The 19,218-nt window shown below is 38.7% G+C and overlaps 1 protein-coding gene across 1 annotated transcript in view; it reads left to right on the top strand.

Moving 5' to 3' along the window:
- Positions 1-19,218, top strand: part of csmd2 (CUB and Sushi multiple domains 2) — a 363,835-nt gene that overhangs the window by 298,433 nt on the left and 46,184 nt on the right. The window contains exons 43-47 of the mRNA XM_017453975.3: positions 871-1,048; positions 4,224-4,369; positions 4,461-4,541; positions 6,656-6,769; positions 15,194-15,382. Coding sequence (XP_017309464.2) covers positions 871-1,048; positions 4,224-4,369; positions 4,461-4,541; positions 6,656-6,769; positions 15,194-15,382 — 708 coding nt within the window. The remainder of the gene's footprint in view (positions 1-870; positions 1,049-4,223; positions 4,370-4,460; positions 4,542-6,655; positions 6,770-15,193; positions 15,383-19,218) is intronic.

Below are 19,218 nucleotides of genomic sequence, written 5' to 3' on the forward strand. Positions count from 1 at the left end.
TGTGATCAATGTTCACTGTGTTTACACCTGCCTAGATCCTCCTGTATGCTCTTCCTCTATTCTGTCCTCCTCCAATGATCAGTTACCAACGTTAGAAAGTTGGCTTCCTGTAACTTTGGCCTCTTCCCTCTCCTCTACGCAGCCCCATACTGATCAATAGAATGGCTGCACGTTTCTGCTCAGTAGCATGATGTATTTTTGATCAATGTTCTGATCAATACTTCATTTAATAGGCAAGACTAAGGGAGCAAGCATGCTGCATTAGGAATTAACAAAGAAATGAAAAGGAAGTCACAAAAGAAACAATGTATTGAGGTAGAGGTCTCAGAGAAACCTGGTAAAATTTCAGAGTCCGGGTCTGCTTTCAGTATGTGTGCTAAATCAGACTGGTTGTTTCCCTCCAACTCCAACAAGACTGAGGCATAGTATCAGGATGTAATTTCAGACAGGCCAGGAATATTCAAATCCTGGAAATGGCTCTAAGTGCAGTGTGGCTTTAGGCAGAGTGATTTTTAAAGTGGAGGTGGAAATGGGGCATGGGCAGAGAGAGGGAACAAGCCCTGTCTTGGCCATATTCTGTTGCCCAAAGGGTTTGTGTATAAGTCGATATCTATGTCACCCCACCTCTCTCTTGGTTCTCCTGTCCCCTGGATAAGGGTATTCTCTTATCTCCCTGGAACATACCGACCCAGACCTTGCATGCTAACAGGCTTTCTTACTTAATCCTAGGCCACGGTGAGTCACATTAGGGGAAGAGTGGCAAAAAAAGAAAAGACTCCCATTTTTCTCTGATTCCCCTTGGAATTTGCTTTTGTGGAATTTTTTATTCATGGTGTCTTGTTTATTTTATTTTTTGCTCTTGCCTTATAGTGCCATGTGGAGGGAATATTGCATCAGACAACGGAACCATCTTTTCTCCTGGTTATCCGGAGGAGTACCCAAGCTCTGCGGACTGCACATGGCTAATCACGGTGGCCCCGGGCTTGGGCGTGCGCCTTAATTTTACCCTGCTGCAGGTTCATGGGCCCCATGACTTCATCACTGTGTGGTGAGCTAGCTGCTGGATGATAGTGACTAAAACTAAGAAACGGCTACTCTCTCAGACAGGTTCTGTGCTTGCTTTAAAAACCCTTTGTAATAGAACCAGGTAATGGACACTGTCCTAACAGCACACAGCTCAGATCTATTAGTGCTGTCGTGTCCACAAATGTCCTCTCTGGTGTAAACAATGACTGTATCATGTGGCATGCTCATCATCCACATCAATCAGTCAACATTGCAAACTACAGATTTCTCCATAAGAATAAATTGGATTTGGAAGGCTGGTAATGGATTTTTGTGTACCACATTTATTTCCATAGCTGCTTCCAGTGCTACAATTTCCATGGCCTTTTTCTTTCCTTTGTATTTTAATGGCTTGCTGGACAAGTGAGCAGCCAAAGCTTTAGTTCAGGATACTGTAATTCATCATCCTCCTAGCTTCTCTGTTTGTGTTGTGGAAAGTACAGTGTAACCATTTCAAGGACATCTGTCTGTTTCATTTTAACCTCTCAGCTTCTCTGGGAAAGGTTATTAATGGAGGTCTAGCATATGTCTATATGTCTAGTTGTTCACTTAACAGCATTAGTCAAGATCAGCCTTGGATCAGCTTTAGTTAGTCCAGGAAAGCTGAACAAAATCTACAGTCTTATGGCACACCAATTAAATGATCCAAAATCATCTACCATCCATTATACACCATTGTTGCTGAATTCTCAAACCTTTTGGTCAGGTGGTGTTGATTTTTGGATGAAATCTGCTCTGACAGTAGTGCTGGCTGTAAGTCAAATGACAGGCTTATATTAATGAGCTTGTTTTAACACACTACTGTTTTTATAGTAACAGCTCATTTACAAGGAGTTGTATGGCAGACAGTCCATAAAATCTAAGCCTAATAATAAAAGACTAAAATTCATGTCATTATTTAACAAAATAAATCGTACTAAGCAATATCGCAAAACCTAGAGTGTGGTTATACTAAATATTGGAGTAGCTGAAATATTCTGCTGAAATATTAGGCACAAATTTAACTGGTTTTTACAACATTGCTATAAACAAGAAATTAATATTGAGTAAGTGATATTTCGCACACAATATGGACACAAATTTTCTGTTTTGTTTTTGCCTTCCCTTCTTCCTTTCCATCTTAATCTGACAAGCTTTCATATTTTAAGGCAAAAGTAATATTCCTGAAAAGTGTTCTTTGCCATAACCTCTGATCATGTCGCTAACACTACTGTAGTAAGTGTTTCGAACTAGGAAGTGGAATTTTGTGTGGTGAGCACAGATGAAGGGAGTGATATAAACTGTGAAATGTCCCAGTGCTATAATACAAAATACTAAACATTCTTGGAACGTCGCTCGACCAGTCAAATTAGTGGTCAAATCATGGTGAAGCTTTTGTAAGGAAACATTTATGGGGGATGAGAGAGAGCATTTTTTCTTGTATTGTTAAATTCAAGAGAAAGAGAAAAAGAGCAGCTATTCAGGAAATGACAGTTTATGCACTATATGGCCAACAGTTTGTGGACACCAAACCATCATACCCCATATGTGGGTCTCTCCCAAACTGTTGCCACAAAGTTGGAAGCACACAGTTGTCTGGAATGTATTTGTGAGCTGTAACATCAAGTTTTCCCTTCACCTGGAATTAAGAGGTCTAGATGAACATGTTCTTGCATTACAATGCCCCTGTGCACGAAGGCCATGAAAACAAAGTGGGAGTGGAAGAACTTGAGTGTCCTGCACAAAAGCCCAGACCTTTGGGATGAATTGGAACAAAAACTGCACCCCAGTCTCGCTCAACATCTGTGCCCGACCTCGCCAGTGCTCTTATGCCTGAATGAGCAAAAATCACCACAGCCACATTCCAAAATCTAGTGGAAAGTTTTCCAGAAGAGTGGAGGTTATTATAAAAACAACGGGTGACCAGCTTTTGGCAGCACATATGGGTATGATTATAAGGTGCCCATATACTTTTGGCCATATACTGGAAGTGATAACAGAACATAATTTGTCTCAGAAAAATTCTACAACATTAAATTATAGATGGTAAAGAACAGCTGTGTGCTGCTTCACTGAAACTGCACAAAACTGCAGATGGCTGTTTATTAAATCAGTGTAATCATTGGCAAATTGATGTGGTAGAGAAATAATAAACGATGTCATTGATCATTTTCCTATAACAGCAAGGGACAATATCTGTTTGTATGTATATTAACAGAGGGAGCATTGGCCCTCATTTGATTAAACTTGGTTTTACAAAGTACATCATCAATGCAGGGGGGCTTGGTGCTTAATGGTTAGCACATTTGCCTTTCACCTCCGGGGTTGGGGGCTCAAATCCTGAATCTGCCCTGTGTGTAAGGTGTTTGGATGTGCGGTTTCCTCCAGGTACTCCGGTTTTCGTCCCCAAGTACAAAGACATGCATTGTAGGCTTATTGGCATTTTCAAATTGTCCACAGTATAGTGTGTGAATGTGTGTGCGATTGTGTGGTTGGCACCCCATACAGGGTGTCCTCCGCCACGAGTTCCCTGGGATAGGCTCCAGGCTCCCCCGCGACCATGTGTAGGATACACGTTATGGAAAATGGGTTTATGGATTATCAATGCAATGCCCTTGTAGTACCTCATTGCAGTACAGCATTTAATCATGTTTACACAAAACTAAGGTGTGATGTAATTAAATATCCCTTTCTCAGTGTTGAAAATGTTTGTGAAGACAGCCAGGGAAATGCTCCATCCTGGCAGCATGACTATTACAGCCAAGCAGCATTCCTCCAGCCAGACAGGCTCTTCTGAATGCACAGTAGAGAGTGTAATCTCTAGTGCCCACTCAGAGAGACACCAACAGACTGTTTTTAAACTGACTGACTATAGTCAAATTTGGGATCGGGAAATGGCCAAATTGCTATAGCTGCACAGAGAGATGGGAAAGATAGGGGTAAGTTCCCACAGTAATTCGGCGCACAGTTCTAGCCAGCAGGAGCCAGGATTGAGAATTTGGAGGCTATAAAGCATACTCCCTCTACGTGGAGACTGTAATTTGCCTAGGAATCCATGGGCTGGATTCAAACTCCATTTATAAAATTGCTGTATGTCAGATCAGATTGATTTGAGCAGTGTGAGTAGGAATTTAGGAGAAGCTTAGAGAAACTGAATTGTGTCTCTTCTTTCTCTGCAGGGATGGACCACAGGAAAATGCACGAAAGCTTGGTGTATTTACAGACAGTGAGCCTAATGACCCGCCCAGCAGCACATCCAATCAGATCCTTATACGGTTCCGCAGCAACTCAGAAAAAGGCGGACTTTTCAAGATCAACTACCAAGGTATTTCTGGCTTCCCACCATCATTCATATAATAAGTTGGTTTCTTCCATTTATATACACTGCAGTTTTCTCTCCCTCTTTCTTTCTCCAGCCTACAGACTCCAGTTTTGCTTACCCCCTCCCATCATCCCCAATGCAGAAATCCTGATGGCCAGCAAAGAGTTCAAAATAGGTATGTGTCCCATCTCTCTCATCCAGACCATAATATCAAGGGTGCCAGGCTTGAGCATGTGTGGTGTATGAGTGTCTGGCCTTTGCCAATGTATGCAGAATATTTGAGCATAGAAGCAGGCTGCCAGTTCATTTTCAGGCTTGAGCACCTCTCATTAATAATGTTCCCAGAATAGCAGAGGCAGCCACACACACACACACACACACACACACACACACACACACACACACACACACACACACACACACACAGCAGTAACACACTCCCTCCTCCAGAACTCACTTTGAGGAGGGAAAGCTGCTTCACCGCCAACACAACAAATCCCAGAGGGCTGTGCTGATATGCTGATTCACTGCCAGAGCTGGCAAATTGGTTCATACAGAATTCAAAGCAGGAGATCTCATTGTATTGCTTAAAGCAGCATGATTATCCTATATTTCTTTATATTTTCTCTTTTTTTCTTTATTTTGTGGTTCTGGTAATCAGGCTGATTTTGCTATCCCAGTTGCACAAAATACAATCATTTTGTAAAATGGAGCATTATGTATAGATGTTTCATTAGATTACGTAATTATTTGTGTAAAAGAATGACTGTTTCCTGGGAGTTTATCGATTACTGGCACTGTGTTTATTTTTTTCAAAATTGACTCGCACAATGGTTCACAGGTGTTTCCATGCTAGACAAGAGTTTTTCTTAGTTTCTTAATTGAAGATGTATCCATTACATTATGCAAAAAAAAAAAAAAAAAAAAAAAATCCATGAAATAACATTGAAATAACATATTGATTGAAACTGTGTTGTGTGTATTATAACAAATAAATCAAATTAGTTAACCAATAAATTTTTAAAATATCATCAAAAACAAAACAAAAAAAATCTCAAACTTATTTGTGAGGAAAAAAAAAATTCACATGAGCATGATTCATTCATTCATCTTTCACTATCATCTTTATCCCGGTCAGGATCACGGTGAATCCGGAGCCTATCCCGGCAACACCGTGCACGACATATACATACACACTGAAGGGGAGACAGTCCATCACAGGGCATCATGCACACACACAATCACATGCTCATGCACACCTAGGGAAAATGTAGTGTAGCCAATTCACTTACTGGCATGTTTTTGGGCGGAAACAACACAGATGTGGGGAGAAAATGTGAAACACAGCATAGGTGCTAACCCGAGCTCAGGATCAAAACAGGGACACTGGTGCTGTGAGGCAACAATGTTACCTATGTGCCGACCAATATACTGTAACGTACAGTACATACTGTATAATGATCCTTTGTCTTATTTGCATATTTTAAGATGGTTCTATGCAAAAATAATCATATCAACAAACTGATTTTATTTTAAGTAAAGAAAAAATAAGTCCATAAGAGTTTGATACCAGGGCTTAACTTTTTCACTGGTCTTTCTGTTCTGAAAGTAACAGCTCCTGTAAGTGACTTGGTTTTGGGCTGATGTAGATTTATCACATTGCAAATTCATCATGTTATCAAGACTCCGCAGAGGTGTAAACAGTGTTCTATCTCTGCCATTAACTCATACTGATTCTCTGCTGTCGTGATCATTGATTATGCATGACATTAGCTTAATTCACCATTTTAGCAAAGGCTGTTGTCTTAGTAATAAACACACACACACGCACAATTATCCTCTGTTAGCTAGTTTGTATTCAGTTCCTGAATTAATGGATATGTCATAGATATGCTGCTAAATCCAGTTGTTATGTTTATGCATTAAGTTAAAATAGTGTGACTGACCCTGTGTATGATTTTCTCTTTTTGCTCTGTCACTGTTATTGAATTCATGCATAATCACTTTCTGCAGCTTCACGTAGAGGTTACAATGAAAAGTGCACTGTGCTGTTTCCCTAATTACGCTGCAGCACAGGCATGTCAAGTCTCCTTTTGTCCTTTTATCCTTCCTAGTATGCTTGCGGTCATTATATCAGGCAGTGAAGATCAATGCACTTCATTAAGCCTTGGGAAAGACAGAAATGACCAGTGATTGCTGCTGTTGATCTGTGCAGTCTGATCTATTTGTGGAGCTGATTGTCTATGTTAGAAGTTTGACGCATTTAATTTGTACAATTTTTTTATACAGGTGATATAGTGCGCTACAGATGTTTACCTGGGTACCACCTCAATGGGAACAGCATTTTAACCTGCCGTCTGGGCACACACCTGGAGTTTGAAGGACCTCCACCTTCGTGTGATGGTAAGGCTTGATGTCATGTATGAACAGTTTACAGTGACTGTCTAGTCTTCTGAGTAGTGTTTGATTTTTACTGACTACAAACACACCGCAATGGTTTTGAAGAACTATTTAGAGAGTAAGGATGCATTGCTATCTTTAATGGCCTGACCTGCCCAGTCACATGACCTTAAGCAAGTTGAGCTGCATGGCAGGGTATCTCAGAGAAATCCTCTGAAAATCTGTTTGAAATAAATGTGGCAGCAGTTCTAGTTGCCAGTGAGGTCCTTCTGATGCTCATTTTATAGCTGCTACTGCTTCTTCTTCTCCTTCTCCTCCTCCTCATCCTCTGGGGTGTATGATAGCTAGTTGCCAGAGAGGTCCTTCTGATGCTCATTTTATAGCTGCTCCTGCTTCTTCTTCTTCTCCTTCTCTTCCTCCTCCTCCTCTGGGGGGTATGGTAGCTTAGTGGTTAGCATGTTTGTCCCACCTCTGAATATGAACCTGTGTGTGCAGAGTTTGCATGTTCTAGCCATGCTTTGGGGGTTTCCACTAGGTACCCTGGTTCCACCTCCCCACCATCCAAAGACATGTGCTGTAGGCTAATTGGCATCTCTAAATTGTGCGTCGTGTGTGAATGTGTGCTATTATGCCTCATGATGGGTTGCCACCCGGTCCAGGGTGTCCCCGGCCTTGTGCCCCAAGTCCCCCTTCATAGGCTCCAGGCTCCCCGTGACCCTGCGTAGGATAAGTGGTATAGTAAATAGGTGGATTGAAGGATTATGTTCTCTGTTACCTACATTTGAAACATGATTGCATTCTTGTCTTTAACTGAAAATGACTTATTTGCCTGTTGATGCAGATAATGTGAGACGACTGGATTGTGTTTCACAATTCATATTTAAAGAAGACAAGAAACAGTACTATTTCGGCAATGACAACTCTCTGAGAGAAATTGTGAGCTTTTATAGATGTGGATGGAGTGTAAATAGGTTTGGTCTGGCGGACTAGATCCGTTACGCTGCTGCTGAGCGAGTACAAATACTTACTCTGATAGTCATGGACAGAAATGTAGAAGAAGAGAAGCATGCTGCTGCTGCAAACTGCATGGAAGGAGCTGATCCTGTAGCAGATCTAGATGGTGATGATGGGGAGGAAGAGTGTAGGATATGAAATTTAGTAGCACGCACAGGCCGTAGGTGGTGAATTGGTTGGGATTATAAAGGGTTAAATAGGTGCGGAAAAGCGTGGCTGATAGGCTATTGCGCGGCATCAAGGGAGCCAATCAGCGCTCAGACAGAGTTTCCTGGCTGACCTTGGCATTTTCAGCATTAACTAGCCAAATTTGAACACTCCACTATGCTTGAGGTCTCTTCATTCTTACCAATTTCATTTGGCCCTAAATTACCTAATCATTATACTCTTTTCATTATACCCTTTTCTCCTATCTCAGTGAAGGAGCATCAGCCACAGCACTGGTTGAACATTCAATAGATGATGAGAGGAAAAATGATGTGCTCACCATGGAGCTATCATTCACATGCCAATTTAGACTGCGTCTGCACAGCAGTTCAGCATCTCAGTAGAAAAGGTCCTGCTTAATTGAACTAAAATGACTTTTTCATGTACAAGTGTACTTGCACTCAGTCCTGTGATCATGCACACTCAGTGGAATGAGTAGTTCAGTATTTAGAGCCCCAAAGTCATTTTCCTTCTTGCACCAAGTAAACTTGAATTATTTATAAGAAGTATCCATGAATAATTCAGATTAATTAATGATGAATTGCTGTGAAGTCCATTTTTTAAATGTATGGGATCACTGTTTGTGATTCAGCATCAATTTATTTCTATGAGATGAACTAGAAAGCTGTTTTTATAGATTTATAAATCCTTCTTAGCATTCCAGGCACATGTTTTTTTGCCATATAAATTGTGAAGCAGTTGTACTTTTGTGTCAAGAACTCTGTAAAAAACCTAAAATAAATAATATACACGCATGCACGCACACACACACACACACACACACACACACACACACACACACACACACACACACACACATATGCACACACACAAACACACACAGTTTCTCTTCCTGTGTTTGTCCTCACTCAGCATGTGTGTAAATGGTGACTGGTCTTTTCTGTTTATTGGCAATGCATCATAGGAAAGATTGCAGCTATTTTTCAGACCTTGATGAAAGCCTACAGAAGAGACCTGGCCTAATAAATGCGATTAATTATACACAGGAATCGTTAGTGCTTCTAGCATAGGCAAGTATTACAGGGAACAAAGGTTGGAAGAGAGCAGGAGAACGAGAGTGGAAGCACGAGTGCTTGATTTGCTCTTCTTTAGTGCAGCCTCCAACATGACCCAGCACTCAAGAGTGCTGGGTTTTAACTGGAGTAATTCTTCTTATCATTATTTAGGGGCTAGCGGCAGATAATCACACCAGCTCTATGAATAGGGCTATATTGAGGGGCAGCATGGTCATGCAGCACACGTTCTATTCAGTTCTCAGTTGTATTATAAAGGCCATGTTTCATCAAGCAGAGCAGAGAGAGAGAGAAAAGAAATCCTAAAATAAATTATACTTAATAAATAGCCCTAAAATACCAGGAGGTGAACATAGCAGTTAGTGCCTGACTGACCTCTTACCTACAGAGGTCACTGAGACTCAAGACCACATACTCACAACCATTCGGCCCAACCAAATTACAAACACAGAAAAGAAAATGTGCATTATTTATTGGACAAAGACCATTAATATTCAAGACAAACTGGAATGTTATTAGGCAATAAATTGCGAATACACATGACCACGGTGACTGATAACAAATTAAGAAAGACACTGATGATGTACAGACTCAGTAAGCACCTCCGGGGTTGGGGGTTTGAATCCCGTATCCCATCCTGCATGCACGGAGTTTGCATGTTCTCCCCATGCTTTCCTCAGGGTACTCTGGTTTCCCCCAGTCCAAAGACATGCGTTGTAGGCTGACTGGCATTTCCAAATTGTTCATAGTGTGTGAATGTGTGTGCGATTGTGCCCTGCAATTGTGTGTGCAATTGTGCAAATTCCACACACCAGGCTTGTCCCCGAGTTTCCTGGAATAGGCTTGAGGCGTCCCGTGACCCTGTGTAGGATGAGCGGTACGGAAAATGTAGAGATGCATATATTTGCTGAATTCAATACATACACCCTGACTCAAAAACTCCACTTTATTCTTGGCAACAGAGCCATTAGTGCAAACATCGCTGAAAATTTTGTAGCTTCTTGTCAGAGCCTGAAGGACAACCAGAGCTAGGGAAGAGCTGTAAACCAATGACCCCCCCCCCCTTCCACCATCACCATCCACCCTAACCCCGCCTACCACCATAACCACTCACCTAAACTAACCCCACTTCAACACTTTATCCCTGTGTTCATGCGTTACCATTTATGTATGTGATGTTGCGTCTAGTTATTAATTTTGCTACATATTTATTTTAAGACAGACAGAGAGAGACACACACAGAGAGAGGATATAGTAGGAATAAATGTTCTGATGTTTTCAGGTGCTCTTTATCTCTGTGGTTTCATGGTTTGGTTGCTGGAATTAAAGGGTTGTTTTTGAGATAGACAACGGGAAAGTGGCATTGACAAAAAAGAACATATAAAAAGGACTGCTTAGTGTTTCAGTCATATGGTTTAGAAAAGTCTAGGCAAACAAGAATAAAAGGGCTAGTAGACAAACAGAAATGGAGTGGGAGAATAGGAACATGAAGGTGGTGAGAAGAGAAAGAGGCACAGCTCATTGAAATGCAAGAGATATCCAGGCTGCAGCTGCCCCCATATCACGCTCCGCAGTGTCTCACTGTACACTCTCATCATTCCCCTGCTTTCTCATCTCCCTCCAGGTCATCAATGCTTTCCGTTTGCTATCTCTGCTTAACAGAAAGGACCTCCATTTTTACATACAGTACACATACAAAAACCCAGCTGCCTTGGAAATGTAATGTTAAAGGTAAAGCATTGTGGGAATTCCAGAGGATGGGATTGCGAATTAACATTAGTTGAATATTTCTGCATTGCATTTCATTCAGTAGTGTCACCTATGAGCATTGCAGTCATAGTGACACTGAGGTTTTCCCATGCAAACACCCCCCAATGTCTCTAGACTCATAGATTGGTGTTCAACTAAGTAGTAAATCAGTGCTAGCCGCCACACTGCCATGGCAACTGAGGAAAGTGGAAAGCTTTAGACTTGCCAGGTTAATATGTCTAATACTCAAGCCAAATCCTCTGAAGACAAATTGGAACTGCTGATGGTTACATAGAGAAACTGTGGTAGAAAATGGGGGAAATGCTTTAAATTAATGCTCACATTATTTAATTAATAATGTTAATTAACATTAACACGCCTTGAACTTAGGCATTGTTACACTCCTAACTAATGTTACGCAAGTAAAAATGTAATTTAGCATATATTTTTTTTAAATGTCGTTTTAATTAAACTTAATTAGACTGTATATTGGCTAAAAATAAGCCAATATAACAAATTAAATTACTAAATGTTGATAATTTACTGAACTCTGGTCTCTAAGTATAAATACTGGAACTTGTTTTTCAGCCTCAGTTCTGAATTTTGCCAGTTAACAACCACAACCATATATATTAATTAAGTTTTTGACTTATAATGGTATTTATAGGTTTAATTTTACTCTTTGAATAATGAGTATTTATTATGTAATTGCTTTTTTTTCAGAAAGTGTGTTTGTATGTATAAGAGTGTTTCCCCTTCACACCACCATTACAGTCACATAAACTTATAGAGAGCGTACCACAGAGCTAAAAGCTTGTTTGTAATACATTGATCTGCTCTGCTACTGTATTATTTTAAGAGCTTGGTTTGGTAAACTGAAATACTGGTGCTGATCTGAATTGCCAGTTGATGCTCTCTGGCTCAGAGGAAAACATTAGTTAGCAGTCATCCTGGATGTGTTGTGCATATAGTGAAGCCTAAATGATGTTATCCAATTTATGTTCCAGATATTTTACTGACACTGAATGACTAATCTAAATCAAATCTCTAATATACTGTATCCCCAAGGTCATGGCTGAATTATGATTTACAAATTACAATATAATAAGGTTTTCCAAATGAAAATCAGCTGTAATCATTTACATGAGATCCCTCGAGTAGTCATTAGTGTACACGCTTACCATGTATTTTATATCATAGTGCGCCCACTGCTTATGTAATTCCTGGTTTACAACTAGGTATTGTTATGCATAGTCACAACATTAGTTTATACGGCACAGACAAACTCCTACACACTTACCTGCAAATATCTTTCGTTATGCAGTGATGAGCTAGCCTATCTTTGTGATTTAATGAAACATTGAGCTCTACAGAGGTTCGTAGGCCTCTGTATTTTATTCTCATAAATGAGATGTGTCAAAGCAAATAGTGCAGTACACTTGCCTGGGCACGATATTTGCTCAGCACACTAGTACATGAAAGCTGCTCGGATATGCTCAAAGATGAAAGGTTAATATTCTTACTCCTTAATGACTGTGCAGTTTGTACAATGTTAATTAATGTAACATTTTTCTAACTGAATTGTTCTTACAATTCAATACTTACAATTTGTGCTTACAACGTCGGTACTCACAGCAAAATATGGCTGATTGGGATCCATTCTAATGACATGAGGATATTAGGGACAATCTAATGATTTATTAAAAATAATATTTCAAATTAATATTTTATTTTCAATCTAAAGTTTGGGTAACGGGATTGTACTTTCAAAGTGACTTCATCAGTCACATAATATCACTGAAATAAAGCATGAGAGAAAGAAAAGAAAAGGGAACAAGATTACTTTTTCTGGCTTTCATTGAGCTTCTGGAAATTCAGACATTGAAGAACATATGACTTAAGGGATATCTGTAATATTTCTTTGGGGTGAATGTGTTCAGTTAATAGGCTTGACTGAATGTTATTTTTAAAATGGCTTGGTGACTTGGAGGCACATTTGCCTCGCAACTCTGGGGCTGGGGGTTTGATTCTTGTGACAGTGTAAGGAGGTATACAGGTATAAGGAGGTATATATATATATATATATATATATATATATATATATATATATATATATATATATATATATATTCTGTTCCATTCATTGAAACAGGCTCTCCTAATATCAATGCAATAAGTTCTGCAATTGACATGCAAAGGATGAGGATTCTTTGAAAGGAAGATGCACAAATCAGTGACTGGATTTACTGAAGCATTTACTCTCTTCTCTCTTCTAAACATATTAGGTGAATATTTGCATAACTTGATTTCCTACATAAATAGATGAGAGGACTTAGAATCCAACATTCTACTCAATTCTATCCTAAACCTACATGTGTATATTATAGTGGAAACTATACACACTCACACTCACATCATCTGAACGCTGCAGCTCCAGTAAAATTCATTTAGAAAGTAAAGAAATGGAAAATTCATATTTCATTTCCAAATCCAGGTGTCATGAATATTTAATGGTAACATTTTTTTTCTGTCCAGAGGTTTATAACCTCTGTGACTAGAGAAATGAGATGGAATATTAGAAACATGTCAGAGGTGAGGCTTTATCCTTCATGTTGTCATTTATTCAGACAGCCACAGCATAAATAATAGGGATGCTAATACCGATGTGAAGTGATGAGATCAGGCTCTGCATAAAGCCTGATAATTCAAAGATAAATGTGGGAAGGTGTCATGGCCTCACAAGTACACTGTTTGTGTTTGTGGTGCTATATGGCATGTGAGTTATAAAGCATAACAGAACATGTAGGAAAATAATCAATAATGGGACGATGTGATTACCACCCCAAATTTATAGCAACACTTTCTGAAGTGTGTTATTACTCCTATAACACAGCAACTGGCCAACAATTACATTTTTCTGTATATATTAAAGAATGACACATTGAAACAAATTAGTTACTGTTATCACTTATGTTATTGCAACTATAAACAGTTATTCCCTCACCAGGCTCTCTCTATTTTCTCAAAGTGTATAAGACAATAAATAAATAAATAAATAAATAAATAGATAGATAGATAGATAGATAGATAGATAGATAGATAGATAGATAGATGCAGCTTGTAATGTTACCGAGAAACTGAAAAGCTTTCCTGAACATTTCTCCTGTCAGAAAACATAAAGTAAAACTCTCTGACTGTTACAAAGCACTGACACTGGAGACTCCTTCCCAAAACTTCAACATATCAACAATTACGTATCAACAATGGTTTTGTTTGTTTTTGTTTTTATCTGTTTATATGGAGCATCTACTATGCAAGCTCCTTTGTAAAATGTTGCTATAGAAATAATAACATTAAAACGAGTGCATTAATATAATCCTTGCAGCTGAAAGTTCTGTCAGATCTGTTTTCTTACAGACAATTAATCAAGAAATTCTGACCAATCAAAATCGAGAATTCAACAGCGCTGTGGTACAGTGTGCCTCTCATCTCATCACAGGCCAAAGAAACTCATAAGAACGTCACAGTAATGAACTCCAAATATGACATGTCAGTTGCACTCTTTGGTACATTGCAGCTCTATTCTGGAAATATGTATGGGGAAATACTTACATACTTTTAAAACTAAACAGGCTAATGGATAATTGAAGCATCAAGTCTCAACACATAGACAGGATACTTATATTATACAGATTGAGCAGTATTTTTTCACAGCTCCTGCAACACATACACATCCATGTGACTGACTTCCGAAATGACGAGTTCACCACCTGCAAATGCTTATTCCATTTTCAAATAAAATGAAGTGAGACCTCTATCTCTCTTTCTCTCTCTCTGTCTCTCTCTCTTTGTCTCTCTCTCTCTGTCTCTCTCTCTCACTCTCTCTCTCTCCCACACACACACACACACACACACACACACACACACACACACACACACACACACACACACACACACACACACACACACACACACACACACCTTGATGTGAATAGAGCCTGACATGAATTTGTCAAATATTATATGCTTTTTTTTCCCCACATCAGGGTTCATTCTTTTAGAGCTAGAGAGCTAGCGGTGGTAGAATTTGAACTGTTCTGACCCTAAGTTGTACAGAGGCTTGACTGCTGGCTTTCTCATATAACATTTAGAAAGAACAAATGTTGCATTGATCTCTACAGTAGGTCATCATTCAGCATTGATCCGTTTTATGAATCTGTTCCTCGTGCTTTCAAACCCATTAAATAAAAGCTTTTTTTTTATTGCTACCTAAAAACTAGAATGTCTTACAGTATCTAACCTCAGTGATATAGACATCACTGTTGATCTGCCTCTGCAACTCTTTTGCAGGACTACAGATTATTTTCAAATTAAATGAACTGAGACCCCCCCCCCCCCCTCTCTCTCTCTGTGCTTCTCCCAGTGATGTGTCCAATGAATGAGGTGCTGACAGCCTCTACAGGAGTGATTCTGAGTCAATCCCCAGGCAGTGGCTTCCCCCACTTTGAGTCCTGCTCCTGGATAGTGAAGGTGGAGCCAGGCTACAACATCACCTTCACTATTGAACACTTCCAAACCAGCAGACAGTTTGATGAGCTTGAAATCTTTGACGGTGAGTGTTTTAAGTGGGTTTCAATCCCAACAGTTATGATATCCTCACTAATGGTATCTTTTTCTTCTTCATTAGCCAAAAGTCATTCATTTTGAATTTGGGGGTGGGGGGTGGGGGTGGGGGGTGGGTTCCTGCACCAGTGTCTGTTTTTCTGTTTTGAGTTTAATGAGACAAAACGCAAAATAAAATGCATCTTGTCATGTATACAAGAAACCAGAAAGTACAAAGTCCTCTGTCCTGAAAACTTTCCTGTGATTCCATGGCAGAAACTGGCTGATACAAAGGGACCCCGCCTGTAAATATTAAATAATCAGCTCCTTAAAAAATAAATCATCAATCATATCAATAATTACGTTTTCTTTTTTTAAATAAAACCCATTTTGTAATCTATTTAATGTTAGACTTAGAGTATGTGCAGCATCAGTCCCTATATTTGAGCTGTTACTATAGAAATAATAGCTTATTTTTATTACAACAAGCACATTAATATATTGTAAGCCTTGAGTTACACCTGGTGCTATGGTTGGAGTTGTGCTGTTATCATAAATTAATCAACACCTTCAGATTCAAGAATTCAGCAGGACTATTGTACAAAATATGATTACCATCCAAAGTTCATCATATGAAGCAAGCATCATATTTAATGGTAGTTACTAGTACTGTGAATACATAACATGTACTAGTTTCATGTTGTTCTCAAAACACTACTGAATAATGCATTCCAGGTTACTGGTATTTTATCTGGTTTATTTAAATTTGCATCATATACCTGTACATCCTGTACATACCTGTACGTATACCTGTATGTCATGACTGAATAAATTAACAAAACGTATTAGGTGAATATGCCATATTGTTGCTTATTTTGGAGTAGTAGTGTGTCTGTGATGCAAAAGCGACAGGTAGGACAGACTCATTCTTTTTCACACAGTCACACAATGACATCCAAACTTGAAAAGGCAGTGAAAATTGCTTTAGTCTGTAAGAATGGCACAAGGGCATCTAGTGGGTCATGGCCCACACTGTGGGTCAAAATGCTCCCATTTAGGGTGAGCTTAGAAACTGGATTAGAGAGCCAACAGGTCAGTGCACATACACAGAGTGTCAGCACATTGTGGGCGCTATTAACGCAAGAAAAGATTACTGTTTAGTGGTGACAGAGGAAAAGATTCACAATCAACCTTCTTCTTTCTTTGTTCCTGTCTTCTTTGATTGTATCAGATGTTTAAATGAAATGAGTACATTTCTATCAATTTAGTGCTGCATGAGCTCTCTTATTGCAGTAATGCTTGGTGTCTATAGCTTTTACCTTGCCTCTGAAGCTAATTAAATTGAATTTGATACATTGCTTTTCTGTTCTGTTCTACTGTTACTAGTTTCCACATTTTATATGGATAGTTAGACATCAAAGCTATAAAATAACAAAGGTCTAAAAAGCATAACCGAAAATAAAATTGCAGTTACATCAAAAAACAAAATAATCAGATTACAGGTACACTTTGTAAAAAATGGGAATACTATCAGGATTACTTTTTTTTTTTTAATTTAAAACCAAAGAAATGAATCTGTTGACATAACACAATATAGGCAGCTGCTTGTTTATAGTTCTGGTTCTCTCTTGCCATTCGTGACTCACTTGAGCAACCTCATGGTACATGCGCAATTAAAATTTTGCTCAAAGTTAATTTGATAGAAATTAACACATTGTTCTCTGAAATACCTTTGTTAGGGTGACCATACGTCCTCTTTTTCCTGGACACTCCCTCTTTTTCGGACCTTAAAAAAAGGTCTAAATTTGAGAAAATGAAAATTTTAATTTCTTGTTATCACATTGGTTCATATTACGTTGTTATCATGTTATCACAATGCTTTGTATTCTGTCATTCAAATGTGTGAATGGTGGCAGAAGGTACATTCGTGGGATCTGATATTTATTATATTCCATGGACATTCAAAAGAATGTAGGAATAAATGTAAAACGTGGGCAGAGTGAAACCAATTTTATTTATATATATATATATATATATATATATATATATATATATATATATATATATATATATATATATATTTATGTGATGCTAATAGTGTTTTTTTCAGTGTATTAAAATCTGCATTCATAGTAACACTGTTTTGAATGCTATTTGAATGCTATTATATATATATATATATATATATATATATATATATATATATATATATATATATATATATATGCAATTATTCTGTCATTCTCTCCTAAAGGAAATTTAGAGTGGGTAGTCCACCTACTTCATGTTTTTATGGGGTAATGGGAGGAAACCAGAGGAAACCCAACAAACAGTGATCAGAGTTCAGGGTAAAACCAAAGACGCTGGAGCTTTGAGGTAGCATCTCTACCCTCTGTGCCAACACTGAGGCTTGTTTTTAATGTTTGTGCATCTGTACAAATCAGAGTGTACAAAACATATCTGACAGTCTTTAGACAGTCCATCTAATAATGCTGAGACTAAATTTTTTAATGCCGAGTGTCATTAATAAACAGAGAACAGAAATGTTTCAGTTTTATACAACCTAAAATTAATTTGTCTTAGGTTTGTTAAAGGATAAAGCATGTTGGGGATAATAAATGTCAACTGACTTGAAAACATAACTGTTCATTTAAAAAAAATGAAGACATAGCTTTAGTAGTTAACACTGTTGTAAATGTATTCATACTCTGAATCAGAATGTGTGAGATTTTGAAGCTGTAGCTGTGATAATACTCAGGCATGTGTACACATTTGTCTAACTATCCTATCCTTATATCCATTTATAAAATTATAAATGCAGCTACTTAATGCTATGCCTATACCTGAGCCTAGTCTACACTTTGCCAGATCTTTACTGCAGCTGCCTTCAGTAGCTTCTTGTTTGTGGGGCTTTCTGTCTTCAGTTTTTTCTTCAGTAAGTGAAAAGCATGCTCATTTGGGTCAAGGTCATTCAACATTTAATTTCTTTGCCTTAAGAAGAAATTTGCAGTCGTTTGCATCTTGTGGTAAACCATCTGTATTTTCATTCATGAAGGCGTCTCTTGATCGTAGACTTTGACTAATGATACGCCTACCTCTTCCAGAGTGTTCTTGACATGGCTAGATGTTGTGAAGGGCTTTTTCTTCAACAAGGAAAGAATTCTACAATCATCCACTGTCTTCTGTGGTCTTCCAGCCCCTTTGGTATTGCTGAGCTCACCAGTGCATTCCTTCTTTTTAAGAATGTACCAAATTGTTGATTTGGCCACTCTGCTATCTCTCTGATGGGTCTGTTTTGGATTTTGTTTCAGCCTAATGATGGCCTCCTTCACTTGCATTGACACCTCTTTTTTGCATATTGAGAGCAAATTCAACATTTGAACTCATTGAATGAACTCAAGACTGTTTATCTTCTTAATTTGTCATGAAATAACAATGAAACAGCCCACACCTGGCCATGAAACTGCTTAGCAGTCAATTGTCCAATTACTTTTGAACCTGTGACAATGGAGGGACGCTGTAAAAAAAATGCACACTGCATCTGTTTACAGATTATAACAATCTACTACTTAAATGCTCTTTGGATCAAATAGCTGTTAAGTGAAGGATTTTACGCTGCTGTCTGTTTTACATTCATCTCACAGATGTGTTTGTATTCAAGCCACACTGTGTGCTTGCGTGGTGCGTGCGTGCGTATGTGCTGTTTAAAACCTGACAGAGCATGAATGATGTATGGGCTGCATTTCATACAGAAGTGAAAGTGAAGAAAGGGTAAAGGTAGAAGAGTTAAGTGAGGCTCAATGAACAGTTATGTCTGAACAGGAACACACTCTATTTTAATGGCTG

The sequence above is a fragment of the Ictalurus punctatus genome, chromosome 24, assembly GCF_001660625.3.
Source record: "Ictalurus punctatus breed USDA103 chromosome 24, Coco_2.0, whole genome shotgun sequence".
Taxonomy (NCBI): Eukaryota; Metazoa; Chordata; class Actinopteri; order Siluriformes; family Ictaluridae; genus Ictalurus; species Ictalurus punctatus.